Genomic DNA, 19,692 nt, shown 5'->3' with positions numbered 1-19,692 from the left:
TGTGTGATGCCAGTGACCATGCCATTGGTGCAGTATTGGGGCAGAGGCATGATAAGCTTCTGCATGTCATTTATTATGCTAGCTGTGTTTTAAATGATGCCCAAAAAAATTACACAACCACAGAAAAAGAATTTCTTGCAGTGGTTTTTGCCATTGACAAGTTTAGATTATACTTAGTAAGATCAAAAGGGATTGTGTACACTGACCATGCTGCTCTTAAATATCTACTTACAAAGCAGGATTCAAAACCCAGGCTCATAAGATGGGTGTTGCTTCTGCAAGAGTTTGATATAGAAATAAGAGACAGAAAAGGGACAGAAAACCAAGTGGCTGATCATCTGTCCCGGATAGACCCAGTAGAAGGGGCGTCCTTTCCCTCTATTGAGATCTCTGAAACATTTCCGGAGGATCATTTGTTCGCCATTCAGGAAATACCATGGTTTGCAGACATTGCAAACTATAAAGCTGCAAGGTTCATACCCAAGAAGTACAGCAGGCAACAAAAGAAAAAATTAATTACTGATGCAAAGTACTACTTGTGGGATGAACCCTATCTCTTTAAGAGATGTACAGACGGAATAATCCGAAGGTGTGTGCCTAGAGAAGAAGCACAGAAGATCTTATGGCATTGCCATGGGTCACAATATGGAGGCCACTTCGGAGGTGAGCGAATAGCCACCAAGGTCCTCCAATGTGGCTTCTACTGGCCTACCCTCTATAGAGATTCCCGAGAGTTTGTACGTAACTATGACAGTTGCCAGAGAGCTGGTAATCTGCCTCATGGTTACGCCATGCCTCAACAAGGAATCTTGGAGATTGAGTTGTTTGATGTATGGGGTATTGCCTTCATGGGGCCTTTCCCACCATCATACTCAAACACTAATATTCTGGTGGCAGTCGACTATGTATCCAAATGGGTAGAGGCCATTGACACACCCACCAATGATACTAAGACAGTGCTGAAGTTCCTCCAGAAACATATCTTCAGCAGGTTTGGTGTCCCTAAAGCACTAATTAGTGATGGGGGCACTCACTTCTGCAACAAACAGCTTTACTCTGCTATGGTCCGGTATGGAATTAGCCACAAGGTAGCAACTCCAAATCATCCATAGACAAATGGGCAAGCTGAAGTCTCTAATAGAGAACTAAAAAGAATCCTGGAATGGACTGTAAGTACTCGTAGAAAGGATTGGGCGAGAAGCTTGGATGATGCTCTGTGGGCTTACAGAACAGCATTCAAGACTCCTATAGGGACCTCTCCATACCAGCTTGTGTATGGTAAGGCCTGTCATCTACCCGTGGAACTGGAGCATAAGGCTTACTGGGCAACCAAATTCCTAAACTTTGATGCCAAATTAGCTGGAGAAAAAAGATTGCTCCAGCTAAATGAGCTAGAGGAATTCAGACTCACTGCTTTCGAAAATGCCAAGCTTTACAAAGAGAAAGCAAAAAGGTGGCATGACAGAAAGCTGTCATCTAGAGTCTTTGAACCAAGACAGAAGTTTTTGCTGTTTAACTCTAGGCTCAGATTATTCTCCAGGAAACTGAAATCCCGGTGGAGGGAACCATATGTGATTACAAGTGTGTCACCATATGGCTATGTGGAGCTTCAAGACATTGATTCTAATAAGAAGTTCATTGTTAATGGACAGAGAGTCAAGCATTATCTTGAAGGTAATCTTGAGCAAGAATGCTCAAAGCTGAGACTAGATTAAAAGCTCAGTAAGGTCCAACTAAAGACAATAAAGAAGCTCTTATTAGGAGGCAACCCAATTTTTACTTATCTATGTTAATTTTCTGTTTTCCTTTTTTATTTTATGTTTTCTTTAGGATGATGATCATGTGGAGTCAAAGAAATCAAAGCAAAATCAAAAACAGCATTAAAAACAGCTCACCCTAGAGGGAGAGCTTACTGGCGTTTAAACGCCAGTAAAAAGCATCAGACTGGCGTTTAACGCCAGAAAGAAGCACCAAGCTGGCGTTAAACACCAGAAACAAGCTACAATCTGGCGTTTAACGCTAGAAACAAGCACCAAGTTGGCGTTCAACACCAAGAAAGGGGGAAAAGCTGGCATTTAACGCCAGAAACAAGCAGCAGTCTGGCGTTAAACACCAGGATTGCACTCTATAGGCATTTTGCACGCCTCAATGGAGCAGGGATGCTAAGTCCTTGACCCCACAGGATCTGTGGATCCCACAGGATCCCCACCTACCCCACCCTCTTTTCCATACTCTCTTCACCACTCACATCCATCCATCATAAACCCCTCATACACACTATCACCCTCCCTTGGCCGAACCCACCACACATTTCCATCTCCTCCTTTCTTTCTTCTTTTGCTCAAGGACGAGCAAACATTTTAAGTTTGGTGTGAAAAAGCCCCACTTTTTAATTTTCCATAACCATATGGCACCTTCCATGAGATTAGAGAAAATCAAAGAGCTAGGAGGGAGGAACAACAAAGGCAAGGAAGAGAGATAGAGGAGCTCAAGAGCACCATTGGTTCTTCAAGAGGAAGAAGACGCCACCCTTACTAAGGTGGACCCATTCCTTAATCTCCTTGTCTATTTATTTTTTCTGTTTTCGTTCTCTATGCTTTATGTTTATTTATATTTGTGTCTTTCTTACATGATCATTAGTGTCTAGTGTCTATGCCTTAAAGTTATGAATGTCCTATGAATCCATCACCTTTCTTAAATGAAAAATGCTTTTAATCATAAAAGAACAAGAAGTACATGATTTCGAATTCATTCTTGAAATTAGTTTAATTATTCTGATGTGGTGACAATACCTTTTGTTTTCTGAATGAATGCTTGAACAGTGCATATGTCTTTTGAATTTGTTATTTATGAATGTTAAAATTGTTAGCTTTGAAAGAATGATGAAAAGGAAAAATGTTGTTGATAATCTGAAAAATTATAAAATTGATTCTTGAAGCAAGAAAAATTAGTGAATACAAAATCTTGCGAAAAATAAAAAGAGAGAAAAGAAAAATGGCAAAAAAAAAAGAAAAAAGAAAAAGCAAGCAGAAAAAGCCAAGAGCTCTTTAAACTAAAAGGCAAGAGCAAAAAGTCAATACCCTTAAAACCAAAAGGCAAGGGTAATAAAAAGTATCCAAGGCTTTGAGCATTAGTGGATAGGAGGGCCTAAAGGAATAAAATCCTGGCCTAAGTGGCTAAACCAAGCTGTCCCTAACCATGTGCTTGTGGCGTGAAGGTGTCAAGTGAAAACTTGAGACTGAGCGGTTAAAGTCAAGGTCCAAAGCAAAAAAAGAGTGTGCTTAAGAACTCTGGACACCTCTAATTGGGGACTTTAGCAAAGCTGAGTCACAATCTGAAAAGGTTCACCCAGTTATTTGTCTGTGGCATGTATGTATCCGGTGGTAATACTGGAAAACAGAGTGCTTAGGGCCACGGCCAAGACACATAAAGTAGCTGTGTTCAAGAATCAACATACTGAACTAAGAGAATCAATAACACTATATAAAATCTAAGTTCCTATAGATGCCAATCATTTTGAACTTCAATGGATAAAGTGAGATGCCAAAACTATTCAAGAGGCAAAAAGCTACTAGTCCCGCTCATCTGATTGGAGCTAAGTTTCATTGATATTTTGGAATTTATAGTATATTCTCTTTTTTTTATCCTATTTGATTTTTAGTTGCTTGGGGACAAGCAACAATTTAAGTTTGGTGTTGTGATGAGCAGATAATTTATACGCTTTTTGGCATTGTTTTTACATAGTTTTAGGTATGATTTAGTTAGTTTTTAGTATATTTTTATTAGTTTTTAAATAAAATTCACATTTCTGGACTTTACTATGAGTTTGTATATTTTTCTGTGATTTCAGGTAATTTCTGGCTGAAATTGAGGGACTTGAGCAAAAATCTGATTCAGAGGCTGAAGAAGGACTGCAGATGCTGTTGGATTCTGACCTCCCTGTACTCAAAGTGGATTTTCTGGAGCTATAGGAGTCCAAATGGCGCACTCTCAATTGCGTTGGAAATTAGACATCCAGGGCTTTCCAACAATATATAATAGTGCATACTTTTCTCGAGTTTAGACGATGCAAACTGGCGTTCAACGCAAGTTCTCTGCCCTATTCTAGCGTTAAACGCCAGAAACAGGTTACAAGTTGGAGTTAAACGCCCAAAACAGGTTACAATCTGGTGTTTAACTCCAGAAACAGCCTAGGCACGTGTAAAGCTCAAGTCTCAGCCCCAGCACACACCAAGTGGGTCCCAAAAGTGAATTTCTGTACTATCTATCATAGTTTACTCATTTTCTGTAAACTTAGGTTACGAGTTTAGTACTTAAACAACTTTTAGAGATTTATTTTGGACCTCATGACATTTTTACACTTTACATTGTATTTCTGACGGCATAAGTCTCTAAACCCCATGGTTGGGGGTGAGGAGCTCTGCTGTGTCTCGATGAATTAATGCAATTACTTCTGTTTTCTATTCAATCACGCTTGTTTCTGTTCTAACATACTCGCTTGTACTTAACCGTGTTGAATATGATGATCCGTGACACTCATCATCATTCTCAACCTATGAACGTGTGCCTGACAACCACTTCCGTTCTACCTTAGATTGAGTGTGTATCTCTTAGCCTCTTGGTTCATGATCAGAGTCTTCGTGGTATAGGCTAAGATTATTGGCGGCCATTCCTGAGATCCGAAAAGTCTAAACCTTGTCTGTGGTATTTCGAGTAGGATTTGGGATGGGATGGCTGTGACGAGCTTCAAACTCGCGAGTGTTGGGCGTAGTGACAGACGCAAAAGGATCAATGGATCCTATTCCAACATGAGTGAGAACCGACAGATGATTAGCCGTGCAGTGACAGCGCATTTGGACCATTTTCACTGAGAGGACGGATGGTAACCATTGACAACGGTGATCCACAACATACAGCTTGCCATGGGAGGAGACCTGCGTGCGTGAAGAAGAAGACAGTAGGAAAGCAGATATTCGGAAGACAGAGCATCTCCAAATCCTCAATATGTTCTCCATTACTGCATAACAAGTATTATTTATTTTATGCTATTTACTCTTCGTAACTATAATCACTCTTATCATTGATTTCCTAACTAAGAATTACAAAATAGCCATAGCTTGCTTCAAGCCGACAATCTCCGTGGGATCGACCCTTACTCACGTAAAGTATTACTTGGACGACCCAGTGTACTTGCTGGTTAGTGGTACGAGTTGTGAAAAGTGTGATTTACAATTCGTGCACCAGGAACACATTATGTAACTTTTACGTTCTGAGACCTCCATGGGAGGCTGGCCACTCGGCCATGTCTACCCTATTTTCACTTATGTATTTTCAACGGTGGAGTTTCTACACCCCATAGATTAAGGTGTGGAGCTCTGCTGTTCCTCATGAATTAATGCAAAGTACTACTATTTTCTATTCAGTTCAAGCTTATTCTTATTCCAAGATATTCACTCGCACTTCAACATGATGAATGTGATGATCCGTGACACTCATCATCATTCTCACCTATGTACGCGTGCCTGACAACCACCTCCGTTCTATCTGCAATAGCTTGAGTGCATATCTCTTGGGTTTCTAATCTAAGATTAGAACCTTCGTGGTATATGCTAGAATTATTGGCGGCCATTCTTGAGATCCGGAAAGTCTAAACCTTGTCTGTGGTATTCTGAGTAGGATCTGGGATGGGATGACTGTGACGAGCTTCAAACTCGCGAGTGTTGGGCGTAGTGACAGACGCAAAAGGATCAATAGATCCTATTCCAAAATGAGTGAGAACCGACAGATGATTAGCCGTTCGGTAACAGCGCATTTGGACCATTTTCACTGAGAGGACGGATGGTAGCCATTGACAATGGTGATCCCCCAACAAACAGCTTGCCATGGAAGGAAGTATGAATGATTGGATGAAGACAATAGGAAAGCAGAGGTTCAGAAGGAACAAAGCATCTTCATACACTTATCTGAGATCCCACTAATGAATTACATAAGTGCTTCTATCTTATTTTCTGTTTTAATTATATTTCAATTATCAAAATCCCATAACCATTAGAATCTGCCTGACTAAGATTTACAAGGATGACCATAGCTTGCTTCAAGCCGACAATCTCCGTGGGATCGACCCTTACTCACGTAAGGTATTACTTGGATGACCCAGTGCACTTGCTGGTCAGCTGCACGAAGTCGTGTGAAAAGTGTGCGATCATGATTCCGTGTACCAAGTTCCTTGAGTGTCCGAACATCGGGAAGCTAATTGATTTATTGCTTGCTCCAGTTTATGAAGGACTGCATGAAATTGATCTACTGTTTCCTTGAGGCGAGCCTGTGATTCTTGGGTCGATGGATATGGACATGGTGCATATGGAAGTGGTGGTTCTTGGAAGTAATTGGATTGGAATTGGGGTGGGTAAGGGTTAGGGTCATATGGAGGTGAATGATTGTAGGTGGCTTGTGAGTATGGTGGTTCAAAGCTATGTTGAGGAGGTGGTTCATAGGCATATGATGGGGCTTGTTGGTAACTACAAGGGGGTCCACCACATCTATCATCTTGGTACGCACCTCGGAATAGTTCTTGACCGTAGTAAACTGGTGGAGGTTGGTTGTCATGAAAAGGTCCACCATAACTATTGTCTTGGCATGCATTGTAGGATGGTCGTTGTCCATGGTATCTAGGAAGATGTTGTTGCCGAAAGGGTTGATCAGATCCTTGTGGCTCCTTCCATCTTTGATTGTTTTGACCTTGATGCATGTTCCTATTATAGCTTCCATTCCTTACAACAACATTGGAACCAAACTTAAAGCCAGAGGGGTGAGAATTCATAGTAGCAAAAGAAATAAAAACTAATAGAAATTAATGAAAATAAACTCCTAAAACTAGAAACACTAACAAAGAAACAAAAAAGTAAATATTAATAATAACCAATAATAAGGCACACGTTTGCAATTCTCCGGCAACGGCGCCATTTTGACGAACTGATTTTTTGTTGGTAAAGAATTTTACAGATAATTTCTTGTTGTAAGTATAGTTTCTAAACCAACAGGGAATCCTTTCGTACAAAAACTTTGGTTGTCACAATAACAAACCCAGTAAAATTTATAACCGAAGTATTCAAACCTCAGGTCGTCTCTCAAGGAATTGCATGGAAGTATGATTTATTATTGCTTATGAAATTGTATCTTTTTGGGGTTTTTGAAATAGGGAACAAAGAAATAAATTGGCAAGAAAATAAATTAATAACTAGAAAAACTCTTGGCAAGGTATGAGAACTGAAAATTCCATCCTAGTTATCCTTATCAGGTGTGATGAGAATTGTTATTGCTCCCACTTAGTTAACCCTTACTAAATAAAGGAAAGTCAAGTGGACTAATCAATCTGATTCCTCAAGTCCTAGTTAACTCCTATGGAAAGACTAGCTTTAGAGGGATCCAAATCAATCAGCAATTTCCAATTTTCAATCAATAGCTAAGTTTGACAACTCAAGTGTCACCAATTACTCAACCAAAGCCAAAAGGGAAAAAATTCAAATTATTTATATCATAAATAGAAGAAAGCAATCATAAATCTGAAATACCTCAAATTGCATTAAATAAAGAAATCAAATCTAACATGGAGAGTTCATAAATCAAATTGAGAAAATAAACAAACTAAAGCCATAGAATAAATAAAAGTAGAAGAGAAACTAAATTAAATGAACATTGAACCTAGAATTGAGAAAATGAAGAAATCCTAATCCTAAAACCTAAGAGAGAGGAGAGAGCCTCTCTCTCTAGAAAACTACATCTAAAACCTAAATTTTGTGAATATGAAAGTTGTCCCATTAATGAATGCATTCCCTCACTTTATAGCCTCTAATTTGTGTTTTCTGGGCCGAAAACTGGGTCAAAAATAGCCCAGAAATCGCTGGGGCGAATTCTGCAACTTCCTGCACGTGGCGTCAGTCACGCGTACGCATAGGTCACGCGTCCATGTCATTTGGAAGTTTTCCTTATCACGCATACACGTCAGTCACGCATACGCATCGCTCGTGCTCTGCGCTAGGCACGCGTCCGCGTCGTCCATGCGCGCGCGTCGCTACCGTTTCCTTCAAAACTTTATTTTGCGCGTTCCTTCCATTTTTGCATGTTTCCTTTCTGTCCTCTAAGCCATTCCTGCCCTATGAAGGCTAAAAATACTTAACACACAGATCACGGCATCGAATGGTAATAAAGGATAATTAAAATTAACATTTTTAAGGCATGGAAAACATGTTTTCATATGTATCACATAATAAGGAAGGAATTGTAAAACCATACAAATTATATAAATAAGTGGGTGAGGAATTGATAAAAACACTCAATTGAACACAAGATAAATCATAAAATAGTAGTTTATCAACCTCCCCACACTTAAACATTAGCATGTCCTCATGCTAAATTCAAGAGAAACTGAAAAAGAGTGAAGGTAGAATGGTGGAATCTATGCAATGCAATTTATCTAAATGCAAAATGCTTTTACATACTTGGTGAAAAGTAAATAAATCTTTCAAGAACAAATATGAACTGGATTTCACTAATTCAAATCATAAAAATGAAGTACAAATAGACTTGCAAGAAGAAGATAGCTCATGAAAGCCGAGAACAAGAAATCGAGCATTGAACCCTCACTAGAAGTGTATACACACTCTAATCGCTCAGGTGTTTGAGGTTTGATTCTTTCAATTCTCTACTAATCTTGCTTTCTAAGGATTGCTCTTCTTCTACCAATCAACAAAAGTTTAATGCACAAATACACAAATCAAGAGGTCTTTTAAGGGTTGTAATGGGGTTAGGGTCAAGGTAGGATTGTATTTGGTTAAGTAGACTAAAATCTGAATCCTTAATTAACCTAAACTTCTCACCTAACTTAGGACAATCCATGTAATCATAATATAAAGCCTAACTACCCATTAATTATTTTTTCCACATATTCATGCATCCGAATTTGAGTACAACTCATATGCATTGCTTTCACCATTTACTTTGGGGCATTTTGTCCCCTTTTATTATGTGATCTTTTTCTTTTCTTTTTCTCTCTTTTTTTTCTTTTTCTATTTTTCTTTTCTTAATAAATTTTTTTCTTTTTCAATGCATATGATTAAGGTATTGAATGCATAAACATGTTCTTAACATTCTTGTTCATATTTTCTCAAGAATACACAATACCCAATTCTCAAACCAAAATATTGGCAAACCCAATTTCCCCATACTTAATTTGTGAGCACTGTCACTAGTCTAAGCTAACCAAGGATTCAAACTAAGGACATTATTGTTTTTCACTTAGAGTTAGTGATGAGCAAAAGTAAAGAACAAAGGGGTAAAATAGGCTCAAAATTGGTTTGCAAAGGATAATGAAAAGGTTAAGGCCATATGGGTATGTAAGCTTAGTGAAACAATGCCTCAATCACATAAGTGCATGCATACATCAAACAATGGAAATATAGAATTAAGCAAGACAAAGATCACAATTTTAGAGAGAACAACACACACCAAAAATAAAATATTGGTTGATAGAATGCAACCAATTCAAATAGGCTCAAAATCTCACAGGTTTTGTGTGTTCAAGCACTAAACCATGTTCCAGTATAATATTCCTTCAAAACAAGTTTATCAAAAATTTTAAATCAAATTAGTGAAATTTTATAAAAAGTTTCTTGAAAAAGAAAATATTACTTTAACCAAATGGTGGTAAAATATGCACAAAATTAAACAAATATGCAATCAAACATGCAAAGGCAACAATGAACAAACAAAGAATATAAAACATTGGTGTTGAAAAGGAAATAACTAACCCACGGAAGTCGGTATCGACCTCCCCACACTTAAAGATTGCACCGTCCTCAGTGCATGCTGAGATGTGCAAGTGGACGGGTTGCTCCAACTGACGCTTTTCTCCATAGATTGTGCAGATGGACTTGTCTGTCGCCCCATGTAAATGTTTTCTGTTTTCTTTCCTCGATGGCCATCCTGAAAGAAGAGGAAAAATAAGAAAAGTAACCCAAAAACAAAGATAGGAAACAATTTAAAATATGGTTGGGTTAATGCCAAATGATGAGAGTCTCAATTACATGGTAGCTACAACATGCAAGTGAGAAAACAGTAGAAGCACATGGCAAATCAAGAGTGCAAAAATTTGCAACAATGGGAAAGAGAATGTGGGTAATGTAAGAAAATATAAATTCATGTCAATACAAAAGGGATACAGGTAATATAAAAGATTGGCAGTGACAGATAAATAATATCATCCAACAGTGTAAAACAAGTCACGAAGCACTAACATAATGCAAGAAAAGGTGCAACAGTTGAAGAAGAATATTTAACACCAATGGTGAAATAATAACTTAGAAAAGAAAATAAAAATATGCACAAAATTAAAATGCAATGAATGAAAGTATGCAAATAAATTAAGTAAAATAGAATGAAAGTGAAGAAGGATGGGAAGTAATGAAGAAGAAGAAAGTAAGAAATAATTAGGATTAAAAGAATTAGGATTTGAGGGGTGGATGATTTGAAATCAGGCGCTGAGGTATTTTAGTTGGGCGTTGTGTGCGACGCGTACGCGTGAATCACACGTACGCGTGGATCACGTTAATTTTAGGCGACGCATACGCGTCTGGGATGCGTTTGCGTGCCTCTGAGTGTGCGAATCGCGCGAGACTAGCCCCGCGCACGCACAACTCTCTGTTTGTCTCGCACAGTGGCCAAAATTGCTTGCGATGCGCGCGCGTCAAGTACGCGCACGCGTGGATGACCGTATGGTGAAAGTGACGTGTACGTGTCAGGGACGTGTACGCTTGGGTGAATTTGTGCTTATAGCACGATACCATCGCCAGGCCATCGCAACTCTCTGCCAAACACATTTTTATGCCGAATTTAAGGGAGACGCACACGCGTCAGGGACGCTTGCGCGTCATCCACCTTTCTTTATAAATAAATAAATATATATATATGTATATATATATATGCAGAATGCAGAATGCAGAATGCAAATGATGATGCAGAATTTACGAATTAACACTGATAAAATTAAAATAAAATAAAACTAAGAATAAAAAGAGACGATCATACCATGGTGGGTTGTCTCCCACCTAGCACTTTTAGTTAAAGTCCTTAAGTTGGACATTTGGTGAGCTCCTTGTCATGGTGGCTTGTGCTTGTACTGATCCTTGAATCCCCACCAATGTTTTTAATTCCAATGGCCTTCGGGATCCCAAACTAGACGCAAAGAGCCTTCAAGCAAGATTAAGCAAATGACAAGGCCCCAAGAGTGTTGATTGCTAGACTGAATTCTGGGGTCCCAAACCTTGCTTTTGCACCCGTCTTCTTGTTGACCATCTTTGTTCCAACTGGGTGGTAAGCAATCTAAATTCTCACTGAGGCATCCAAACATCTTTCTAGACCCATACAATTTAGTATTCTTCCAACCATGATAATTCAGCCGTGAGCTTCCTACCACAATGAACCTAGGATTGTGTTGCCAACCACTAACCATCTCCCTCTTACTCTTATAACCACAAAGAGCTCTAAGTTGCCTATCCATCTCAGGCAAAGCATATTCAAATGGGCTAATTAAGCTTAGAGATGAGAGATTTACCCACTTGAATGAAGGGATGGATGGTGATGGCTTTGGGGGAGAGGTCTCCAACAACCTTGGCAAGGTGATCTCCAACTCCATTCTCTTGGGCTCTTCTTTGACAACTTCCACCTCTTTGCAAGCTTCTTCAATATCAACCTCTTTCTCTTGGTAGCTTTCTTCCAATTCGATCTCTTCTTCATTGTTCACCAAGGGTATGGGAGGTTGTGCTTCTTCTTCTTTAATCTCCATGTCAAGTTCAATGGGAGAAAATTCAAATGTAAATAAGAATTCATCAATGATTGAATCCATCTCTTGATCATCCCCTTCAAAGTCTTCAACCATAATATGCCTTGGCGGTTGTACACCCTCCTCAACATCAAATTCAAACTCCTTAGAAGTGGGCTCTATGACTGGGCTTTCCCATGGACGTTCCACATCTCCTAAGTCTTCAACCAATTCTTCTTCTTCAATAATTCCGGCTTCCTTTACTTATTCCAAAATAAAGTCATGCTCCTTACTGTCCACCAGAGCTTCTAGTGTCTTTCATGCTACGTTCTTCATTAGATTCTCCACATGAAGCCATGGGAGTTCCTTGAGTGTCCGAACATCGGGAAGCTAATTGATTTATTGCTTGCTCCAGTTTATGAAGGACTGCATGAAATTGATCTACTGTTTCCTTGAGGCGAGCCTGTGATTCTTGGGTCGATGGATATGGACATGGTGCATATGGAAGTGGTGGTTCTTGGAAGTAATTGGATTGGAATTGGGGTGGGTAAGGGTTAGGGTCATATGGAGGTGAATGATTGTAGGTGGCTTGTGAGTATGGTGGTTCAAAGCTATGTTGAGGAGGTGGTTCATAGGCATATGATGGGGCTTGTTGGTAACTACAAGGGGGTCCACCACATCTATCATCTTGGTACGCACCTCGGAATAGTTCTTGACCGTAGTAAACTGGTGGAGGTTGGTTGTCACGAAAAGGTCCACCATAACTCTTGTCTTGGCATGCATTGTAGGATGGTCGTTGTCCATGGTATCTTGGAAGGTGTTGTTGTCGAAAGGGTTGATCAGATCCTCGTGGCTCCTTCCATCTTTGATTGTTTTGACCTTGATGCATGTTCCTATTATAGCTTCCATTCCTTACAACAATATTAGAACCAAACTTAAAGCCAGAGGGATGAGAATTCATAGTATCAAAAGAAATAAAAACTAATAGAAATTAATGAAAATAAACTCCTAAAACTAGAAACACTAACAAAGAAACGAAAAAGAAAATATTAACAATAACCAATAATAAGGCACACGTTTGCAATTCCCCGGCAACGGTGCCATTTTGACGAACTGATTTTCTGTCGGTAAAGAATTTTACAGATAAATTCTCGTTGTACGTATAGTTTCTAAACCAACAGGGAATCCTTTCGTACAAAAACTTTGGTTGTCATAATAACAAACCCAGTAAAATTTATAATCGAAGTATTCAAACGTTGAGTCGTCTCTCAAAGAATTGCAGGGAAGTATGATTTATTATTGGTTATGAAATTGTATCTTTTTGGAGTTTTTGAAATAGGGAACAAGGAAATAAATTGGCAAAGAAGTAAATTAATAACTACAAAAACTCTTGGCAAGTTATGAAAACTGGAAATCCCATCCTAGTTATCCTTATCAAGTGTGATGAGAATTGTTATTGCTCCCACTTAGTTAACCCTTACTAAATAAAGGAAAGTCAAGTGGACTAATCAATCTGATTCCTCAAGTCCTAGTCAACTCCTATGGAAAGACTAGCTTTAGAGGGATCCAAATCAATCAGCAATTTCAAATTTTCAATCAACAGCTGAGTTTGACAACTCAAGTGTCACCAATTACTCAACTAAAGCCAAAAGGAGAAAAATCCAAATTATTTATATCATAAATAGAAGAAAGCAATCATAAATATGAAATACCTCAAATTGCATTAAATAAAGAAATCAAATCTAACATGGAGAGTTCATAAATCAAATTGGGAAAATAAACAAACTAAATCCATAGAATAAATAAAAGTAGAAGAGAAACTAAATTAAAGGAACATTGAACCTGGTATTGAGAAAATGAAGAAATCCTAATCCTAAAACCTAAGAGAGAGGAGAGAGCCTCTCTCTCTAGAAAACTACATCTAAAACCTAAATTTTGTGAATATGAAAGTTGTCCCCATGAATGAATGCATTCCCCCACTTTATAACCTCTAATCTGTGTTTTCTGGGCCAAAAACTGGGTCAAAAACAGCCCAGAAATCACTGGGGGCGAATTCTGCAACTTCCTGCACGTGGCGTCTGTCATACGTATGCGTAGGTCACGCGTGCGCGTTGACAAACCCCAATTTGACGGTTTATCTTGTATTGATTTTTGGGGATTTTATCACCTTTTACCCATATTTATTCAAGAAATAGCATGGTTTTGTATATTCTCCTTTAATTGTGCTTGAATGTGAAAACATGCTTTTTAGGACTCAAAATAGCTAAATTTAATTCACCTTGATTCTATTAGATGCCTTGATATGTTTGTTAAGTGATTTAAGGTTTAGGAGGCAAAGATTGGATCAAGGGAATGAAGAAAGAAAGCATGAAAAGTTGGAGAACTCATGAAGAAATGGAAGAACCGGAAAGCTGTCAAGCCGACCTCTTCGCACTTAATCGGCCATAACTTGAGCTACAGAGGTCCAAATGATGCGGTTCCAGTTGGGTTGGAAAGCTAACATCTGGGGCTTCGAAACGATATAAGATTTTCTATGGTTGAACCACGTATGGTGACGCGCACGCGCAAAGTACGCGCATGCGCCGTTGCTGCCACCTAGTTCACTTAAAGCAAAACGTGGCCAACGAATTCTAAAGCCTTGTGGGCCCAATCCAACTCATTTCTGATGCTATTTAAGCCAAGGATTGAAGGAGGAATGGGGGACTTTTTTCATACTTTTCATACTTTAGGTGTTAGTTACCAATTAGTTTAGTTTAGCTTTGTAGTTAGTTTCTAGAGAGAGAAGCTCTCTCTTCTCTCTAGGATTAGGATTAGATTAGTTCTTAGATCTAGATCTATTTCTTCTTATTCTCTCTTCTAATTTTCGTTCCTCTCCTCTATTGCACTTGTAGGATTCTTCTTCTAATGTAATTCCTTTGTTTGTAGTTTGTGAATTCTCTTTTGTAGATCTACATTTCTCCTTCAATGCAATTGGTAAGTTCTTTGTTGTTTCATGATTGATTTAGTTTTCTATTGTGGACCTCTTGCCTTTGTAGTTAGATCTCTCTTTAATTCTTGCAAATTTATGTGTTCACTTGTATTGCACTCTATGTTTTTGATGAAATGTCTCTTATAGCTATTAGTTAGATTTTGTTCCTCTTGGCCTAGGTAGAGTAATTAGTGACACTTGAGTTATCTAATTCCTTTGTTGATTGATAATTGGAGAGATTGATAATTGGTTTGGAGTGCACTAAAGCTAGTCTTTCCTTGGGAGTTGGCTAGGACTTGTGGCTCAAGTCAATTCATCCACTTTACTTTCCTTTCTTTAGTAAGGGTTAACTAAGTGGTAGCAATGAACAATTCTCATCACAATTGAGAAGGATAACTAGGATAGGACTTCTAGTTCTCACACCTTACCAAGAGCCTTTTATAGTTGTTAGTTTATTTTCATTGCCATTTACTTTTTATGCTTCTTATCCAAAACCCCAAAATAACTCATAACCAATAACAAGACACTTTATTGTAATTCCTAGTGAGAACGACCCGAGGTCCAATACTTCGGTTTATAAATTTTAGGGGTTTGTACTAGTGACAAACAACTTTTTGTATGAAAGGATTAGTGATTGGTTTAGAAACTATACTTGCAACGAGAATTCATTTGTGAAATTCTAAACCATCAAAAATCCATTCGTCAAAATGGCGCCGTTGGCGGGGATTTGCAATGGTGTTATGTTATTGGTTATTGTACATATGTGAATAGTGTGAATATCTTGCTTTTTGCTTTATTTGCTAGTTGTAGAATTTTATTTCTCTTATTTTCCATTATCTTTTGATTTTTGTTTTCTCTTTCCATTATAAATTCTCATTTTGGCTATGAGTGTGATTACAACTATGTTGTAGGTGATGAGGACTATAATGGAGATGTGTATCAAGGATGGGACAATCAAAGGTGGGAAGAGCCATATGCTTATGATCAATCATCATGGCAACAACCTCCACCAATGCACTATGAGGAAGAGCCATTCTTTGATGCATATCAATCAAATGGCTATGGTGGATCTCCTTGTGATTTCCAAGAACCACCACTATATGCCTATGAGTCATATCCTCAACATGACCCTCAACCACACTCACAAGCCTATTTTCAACAAACACCTCCATATGACCATGATCCTTACCCACCATACCAACCTCCTTTTGAACCATATGAGCCATACATGGAACCACAATTCCAAGATTACTACTCCCAAGAACCACTTCAATACACACCACCACCTCACCAAGAAGAACCACCTTCCTATAATGAACCCTTTCTCCAAGACAATAAACCTTCTTATCCACTCCAACCTCTAATGGATGGAACCCTTGGTGTTCTTCTTCAAGGACATGAGGAGATGACAAGGGATGTGCAACAATTCATGACCGCCTTGGATGCGGTGGTAAACCGGTTAGCATCCCAACTTTTGGACACTCAAGGAACTCCCATGGCTCAAGAAGAGCATAGCATGAAGGAGAGATTGGAAACTCCGGTGGAAAAGGAGGAAGCCTACTTTATGTTAGAACAATTGGAGGAACCTATGACCATTGAAGAAGAGGAAGAAGTGGTTGAAGACTTAGGAGATGCGAAACTTCCATGGGAAGCTAAAATCAAAGAAAATCCCTCCAAGAAGAGTAAATTTGATGTTGAGGAGGAATGTGCACAACCTCCAAGGCATATTCTATATGAAGACTTGGAGAGAATGAAGCAAGAATTGAGTTCCCTTGGTGATGAAGATCATGCATCCAATCTTCTTGGTGAAGAATCCTTTGAATTTGAAGAATCCTCTCCCAATGAATTTAAAAGTGATGTGGAGGTAGATTTCTCTCAACCTCCCATTTATGACTTGAGTGATGGAGACAAGCTAGATGAAGTTGATGAACAAAGGATTGAGAATGAAGAAGTTTATGAAGAGGTGGAGATTGACAAGGAAGAACACAAGGGAGTGAAGCTCGCTAGCACATTGGAGATACCTCTCCCCAAGCCACCACCATCCATTCTCTCATTCAAGTGGGTAAATTCCTTATGCTCAAGCTTTATTATTCCCCTTGAATATGGTTTGCTTAAGACGGATGGTCAACTAAGACATATTTGTGGCTTTAAGAGTAAAAAGGAGATGGTTAGTGGTTTGAAATATCATTCTAGGTTCATTATGGTTGCATGCTCAAAGCTTAATTGTAAGAGTTGGTGTAGAACTAGATCGCTTGGGTCTAGAAGGATGTTTGGTCATTTCCTTGAGAATTCACCTTGCTCACCACCCACATGGATTAATGATAATCAACTTGGAGATGGGTGTGAAGACAAAATATGGGATCCGGGAACACATGAGGATCAACATTGGGAGCCCATGGTTTGTGAAGAACTCCATCAAAGCTTGAAGATATTAATCTTGAATGATGGAGCTTATTGGAAGTCCAAGCATTGGTGGAAGTTCCAAGATGAGTACAAGCACAAGCCACCTTGATGAGGAGCTCCCCATAAGTCCAACTTAAGGACAATAAACAAAAGTGCTAGGTAGGAGACAACCCACCATGGTAAAATTCTTTCATTTTCTCTTTTGTACATATTGATAGAATTAGTTTAATTTCATGTTTTGTTTAGATAGTTGAGTTTAATTGGTAGTTTAGTATGTTAAATAAGGTTTTAGGGTGTTTTGGTAGCTGTTTGGAGGTTTGGAATGCTTGGATTAGTGCAAAAACAAAAAAAAAAAAATTTGAAAAACGCAGCACCATCCACGCATACGCGTACATGGCGCGTACGCGCACTTCCAGCATTTTCGACCATCCACGCGCGCGCGCCATGCGTGCGTACGCGTGGATTGAGAAGTTCCAACCTCCATACATTTTCCAGAGAGTTGTGCCTGCGCCGCGCCAACGTTGTGCCTCTGGCACAAACCCCACTTGCGCACACGCGCACATGACGCGTACGCGTCACTCTCGAAATAAGCCATCCGCGCGCGCGGGGCATGCGCGCGTACGCGCGAATTTCCTTCCTTCACCACATTTCTTTTCTTCTCCTCTTTTTATTTCTCTCCTTCTCCTTTCTCCTACCCCTCATCCAACACTTCCAAACACCATTGACAACCATTTATTTTAGTCAACAAATTAGTTAGTTAGTTAGTTGATTAGTTAGTTTTAATTTAGTTTTCCTTTTATTTTCTCTCTTTTCATCATAAGTGTTGGAGTATTGACTTTGTTTACTATACATTGCTATATCCCTTATTGCCTAAATGCTATTTTAGCATGAATGTTTTTAGATAATCTTTGTTGGATTCTATAATTGAGGTTATATTTTGTTACTTGGTTTTGAGTTCTTCATGCTTACCTTTTGAAAAATACCAAGTGATGAGAATTGTCTTCGAGCTTATAACTCTTTTGAATTGCATGTTGTAGCTAGCCACCATGTGATTTGAACCGTATTCTTTGATTAGGCAATCTCTTGATGGATAATGTTGAGCATTTACCTTAATGCATTGTATTTCATGATTATATCCATCCATATGTTTGACTTGAATGCTTTCATGATTCTCTAATGCTTGTCTTACCTTACAAGCTTACTTAAAGCATCTCAAGCACACTAGGATAAGTGAAGTGCATGCTTCTTTTGTGACATAGCTTTTATGCTAATGTGTATTCTAAACTGCGCAATTTAGAATTCACACACCTAATATTTCTTAATGTCACACTAATTCACTCACTCATTTCTAGTGATCTACCTCATTCCAACAATGTATGCTTCTTTGCTTTCATATCTTCTCATCTTATGGTGTTATATTTTTATTTTTCATGAACAATGCACCACAAGCACACATGGAAGCGGAAGAAAGAACATGCAGCAATCTGGAGATTCGCCGTACCCCCTTGCTCATCTTTGAGTGCACCGAGGACGGTGCAAACTTTTAAGTGTGGGGAGGTCGTCCAACCGGTCGGCGATTTTGGGTGACAAATTTCTAATCCCAACACTTTTGCATTTCATTCTAGGATTTTAGGATTTTTACCTGCATTTTCTTATTTTTGCATATGTATACACAATAAGCTTAGTCAAGATAATGAGAATTTTTCAAGATTTCTATCTATAGGGCATGTCAATTGATTTGAGTGAAAATTTTTCATAGAACTTGCTTGAATTATATATATTGTGGAACATGTTTTGAGCTAAGAACACAAGCTTGTGAGATTTGAGCCTAACGGTGTGGTTACATCTTACAACCACTTATTTTTCCTTCTTGTGTGCATTATTCTCTTTCTATGATTGTAATCTTTGATTTGTTTGAATCTTTATTTCCATTATTTTGTGTATTCATGCATTTATATGATTGAGGCCATCATTTCATTTAGCTCACTTACCCAAATAGCCTACCTTTTATCTTCCATTGTTAGCCAAATTTGAGCCTACGATTAACCCACTTGTTCTTAATTTAGCACATTACAAGCCGTAAAGCGAAAAACAATAAATGTCCTTATTTGGATCTTTGATTAGCTTAGGCTAGTATGTGTGAGTATCATTCAAGTGTGGGAACCTTGGGACATTGGGTGAATAAAAGGGTAGTTTTGTAATATTATTGGAAATATTGGGAATTGGGTACATACTCATGTATTGATCAAATGTAAAACCTTATGCATTGAGGTTCTTGTATATAAAAAGAAAAAAAAATAAGAAAAACAAAAAAAAAGAAATAAAAGTGAAAAAGAAAAAAAACAATATGGAAAAAAGAAAAAAAATATAGAAAAAGAAAGAAAAAAAGAATAAAAATAATAAAAAGGGGACAAAATGCCCCAAAGTGAAGCTCAATAAGATCAATGCATAAGTGCTGTGAAATGAAAAGAAAATGCATGAGTATGTGAAAAAGTGAGAAAATGGG

The 19,692-nt window shown here is 38.4% G+C and overlaps 1 protein-coding gene across 1 annotated transcript in view; it reads left to right on the top strand.

Moving 5' to 3' along the window:
* Positions 1–17,295, top strand: part of LOC148576660 (uncharacterized) — an 87,576-nt gene extending 70,281 nt beyond the window's left edge. Inside the window, exon 3 of the mRNA XM_088502768.1 lies at positions 15,695–17,295. Coding sequence (XP_088358894.1) covers positions 15,695–17,295 — 1,601 coding nt within the window. The remainder of the gene's footprint in view (positions 1–15,694) is intronic.
* The last annotated feature ends 2,397 nt before the right edge of the window (positions 17,296–19,692 follow it).

This window comes from Arachis ipaensis, chromosome B1 (genome assembly GCF_059453495.1).
Source record: "Arachis ipaensis isolate K30076 ecotype BB chromosome B1, ASM5945349v1, whole genome shotgun sequence".
NCBI lineage: Eukaryota > Viridiplantae > Streptophyta > Magnoliopsida > Fabales > Fabaceae > Arachis > Arachis ipaensis.
Note: the sequence above shows the minus strand (reverse complement) of the source record. Positions and strands in the feature narration are given on the sequence as shown.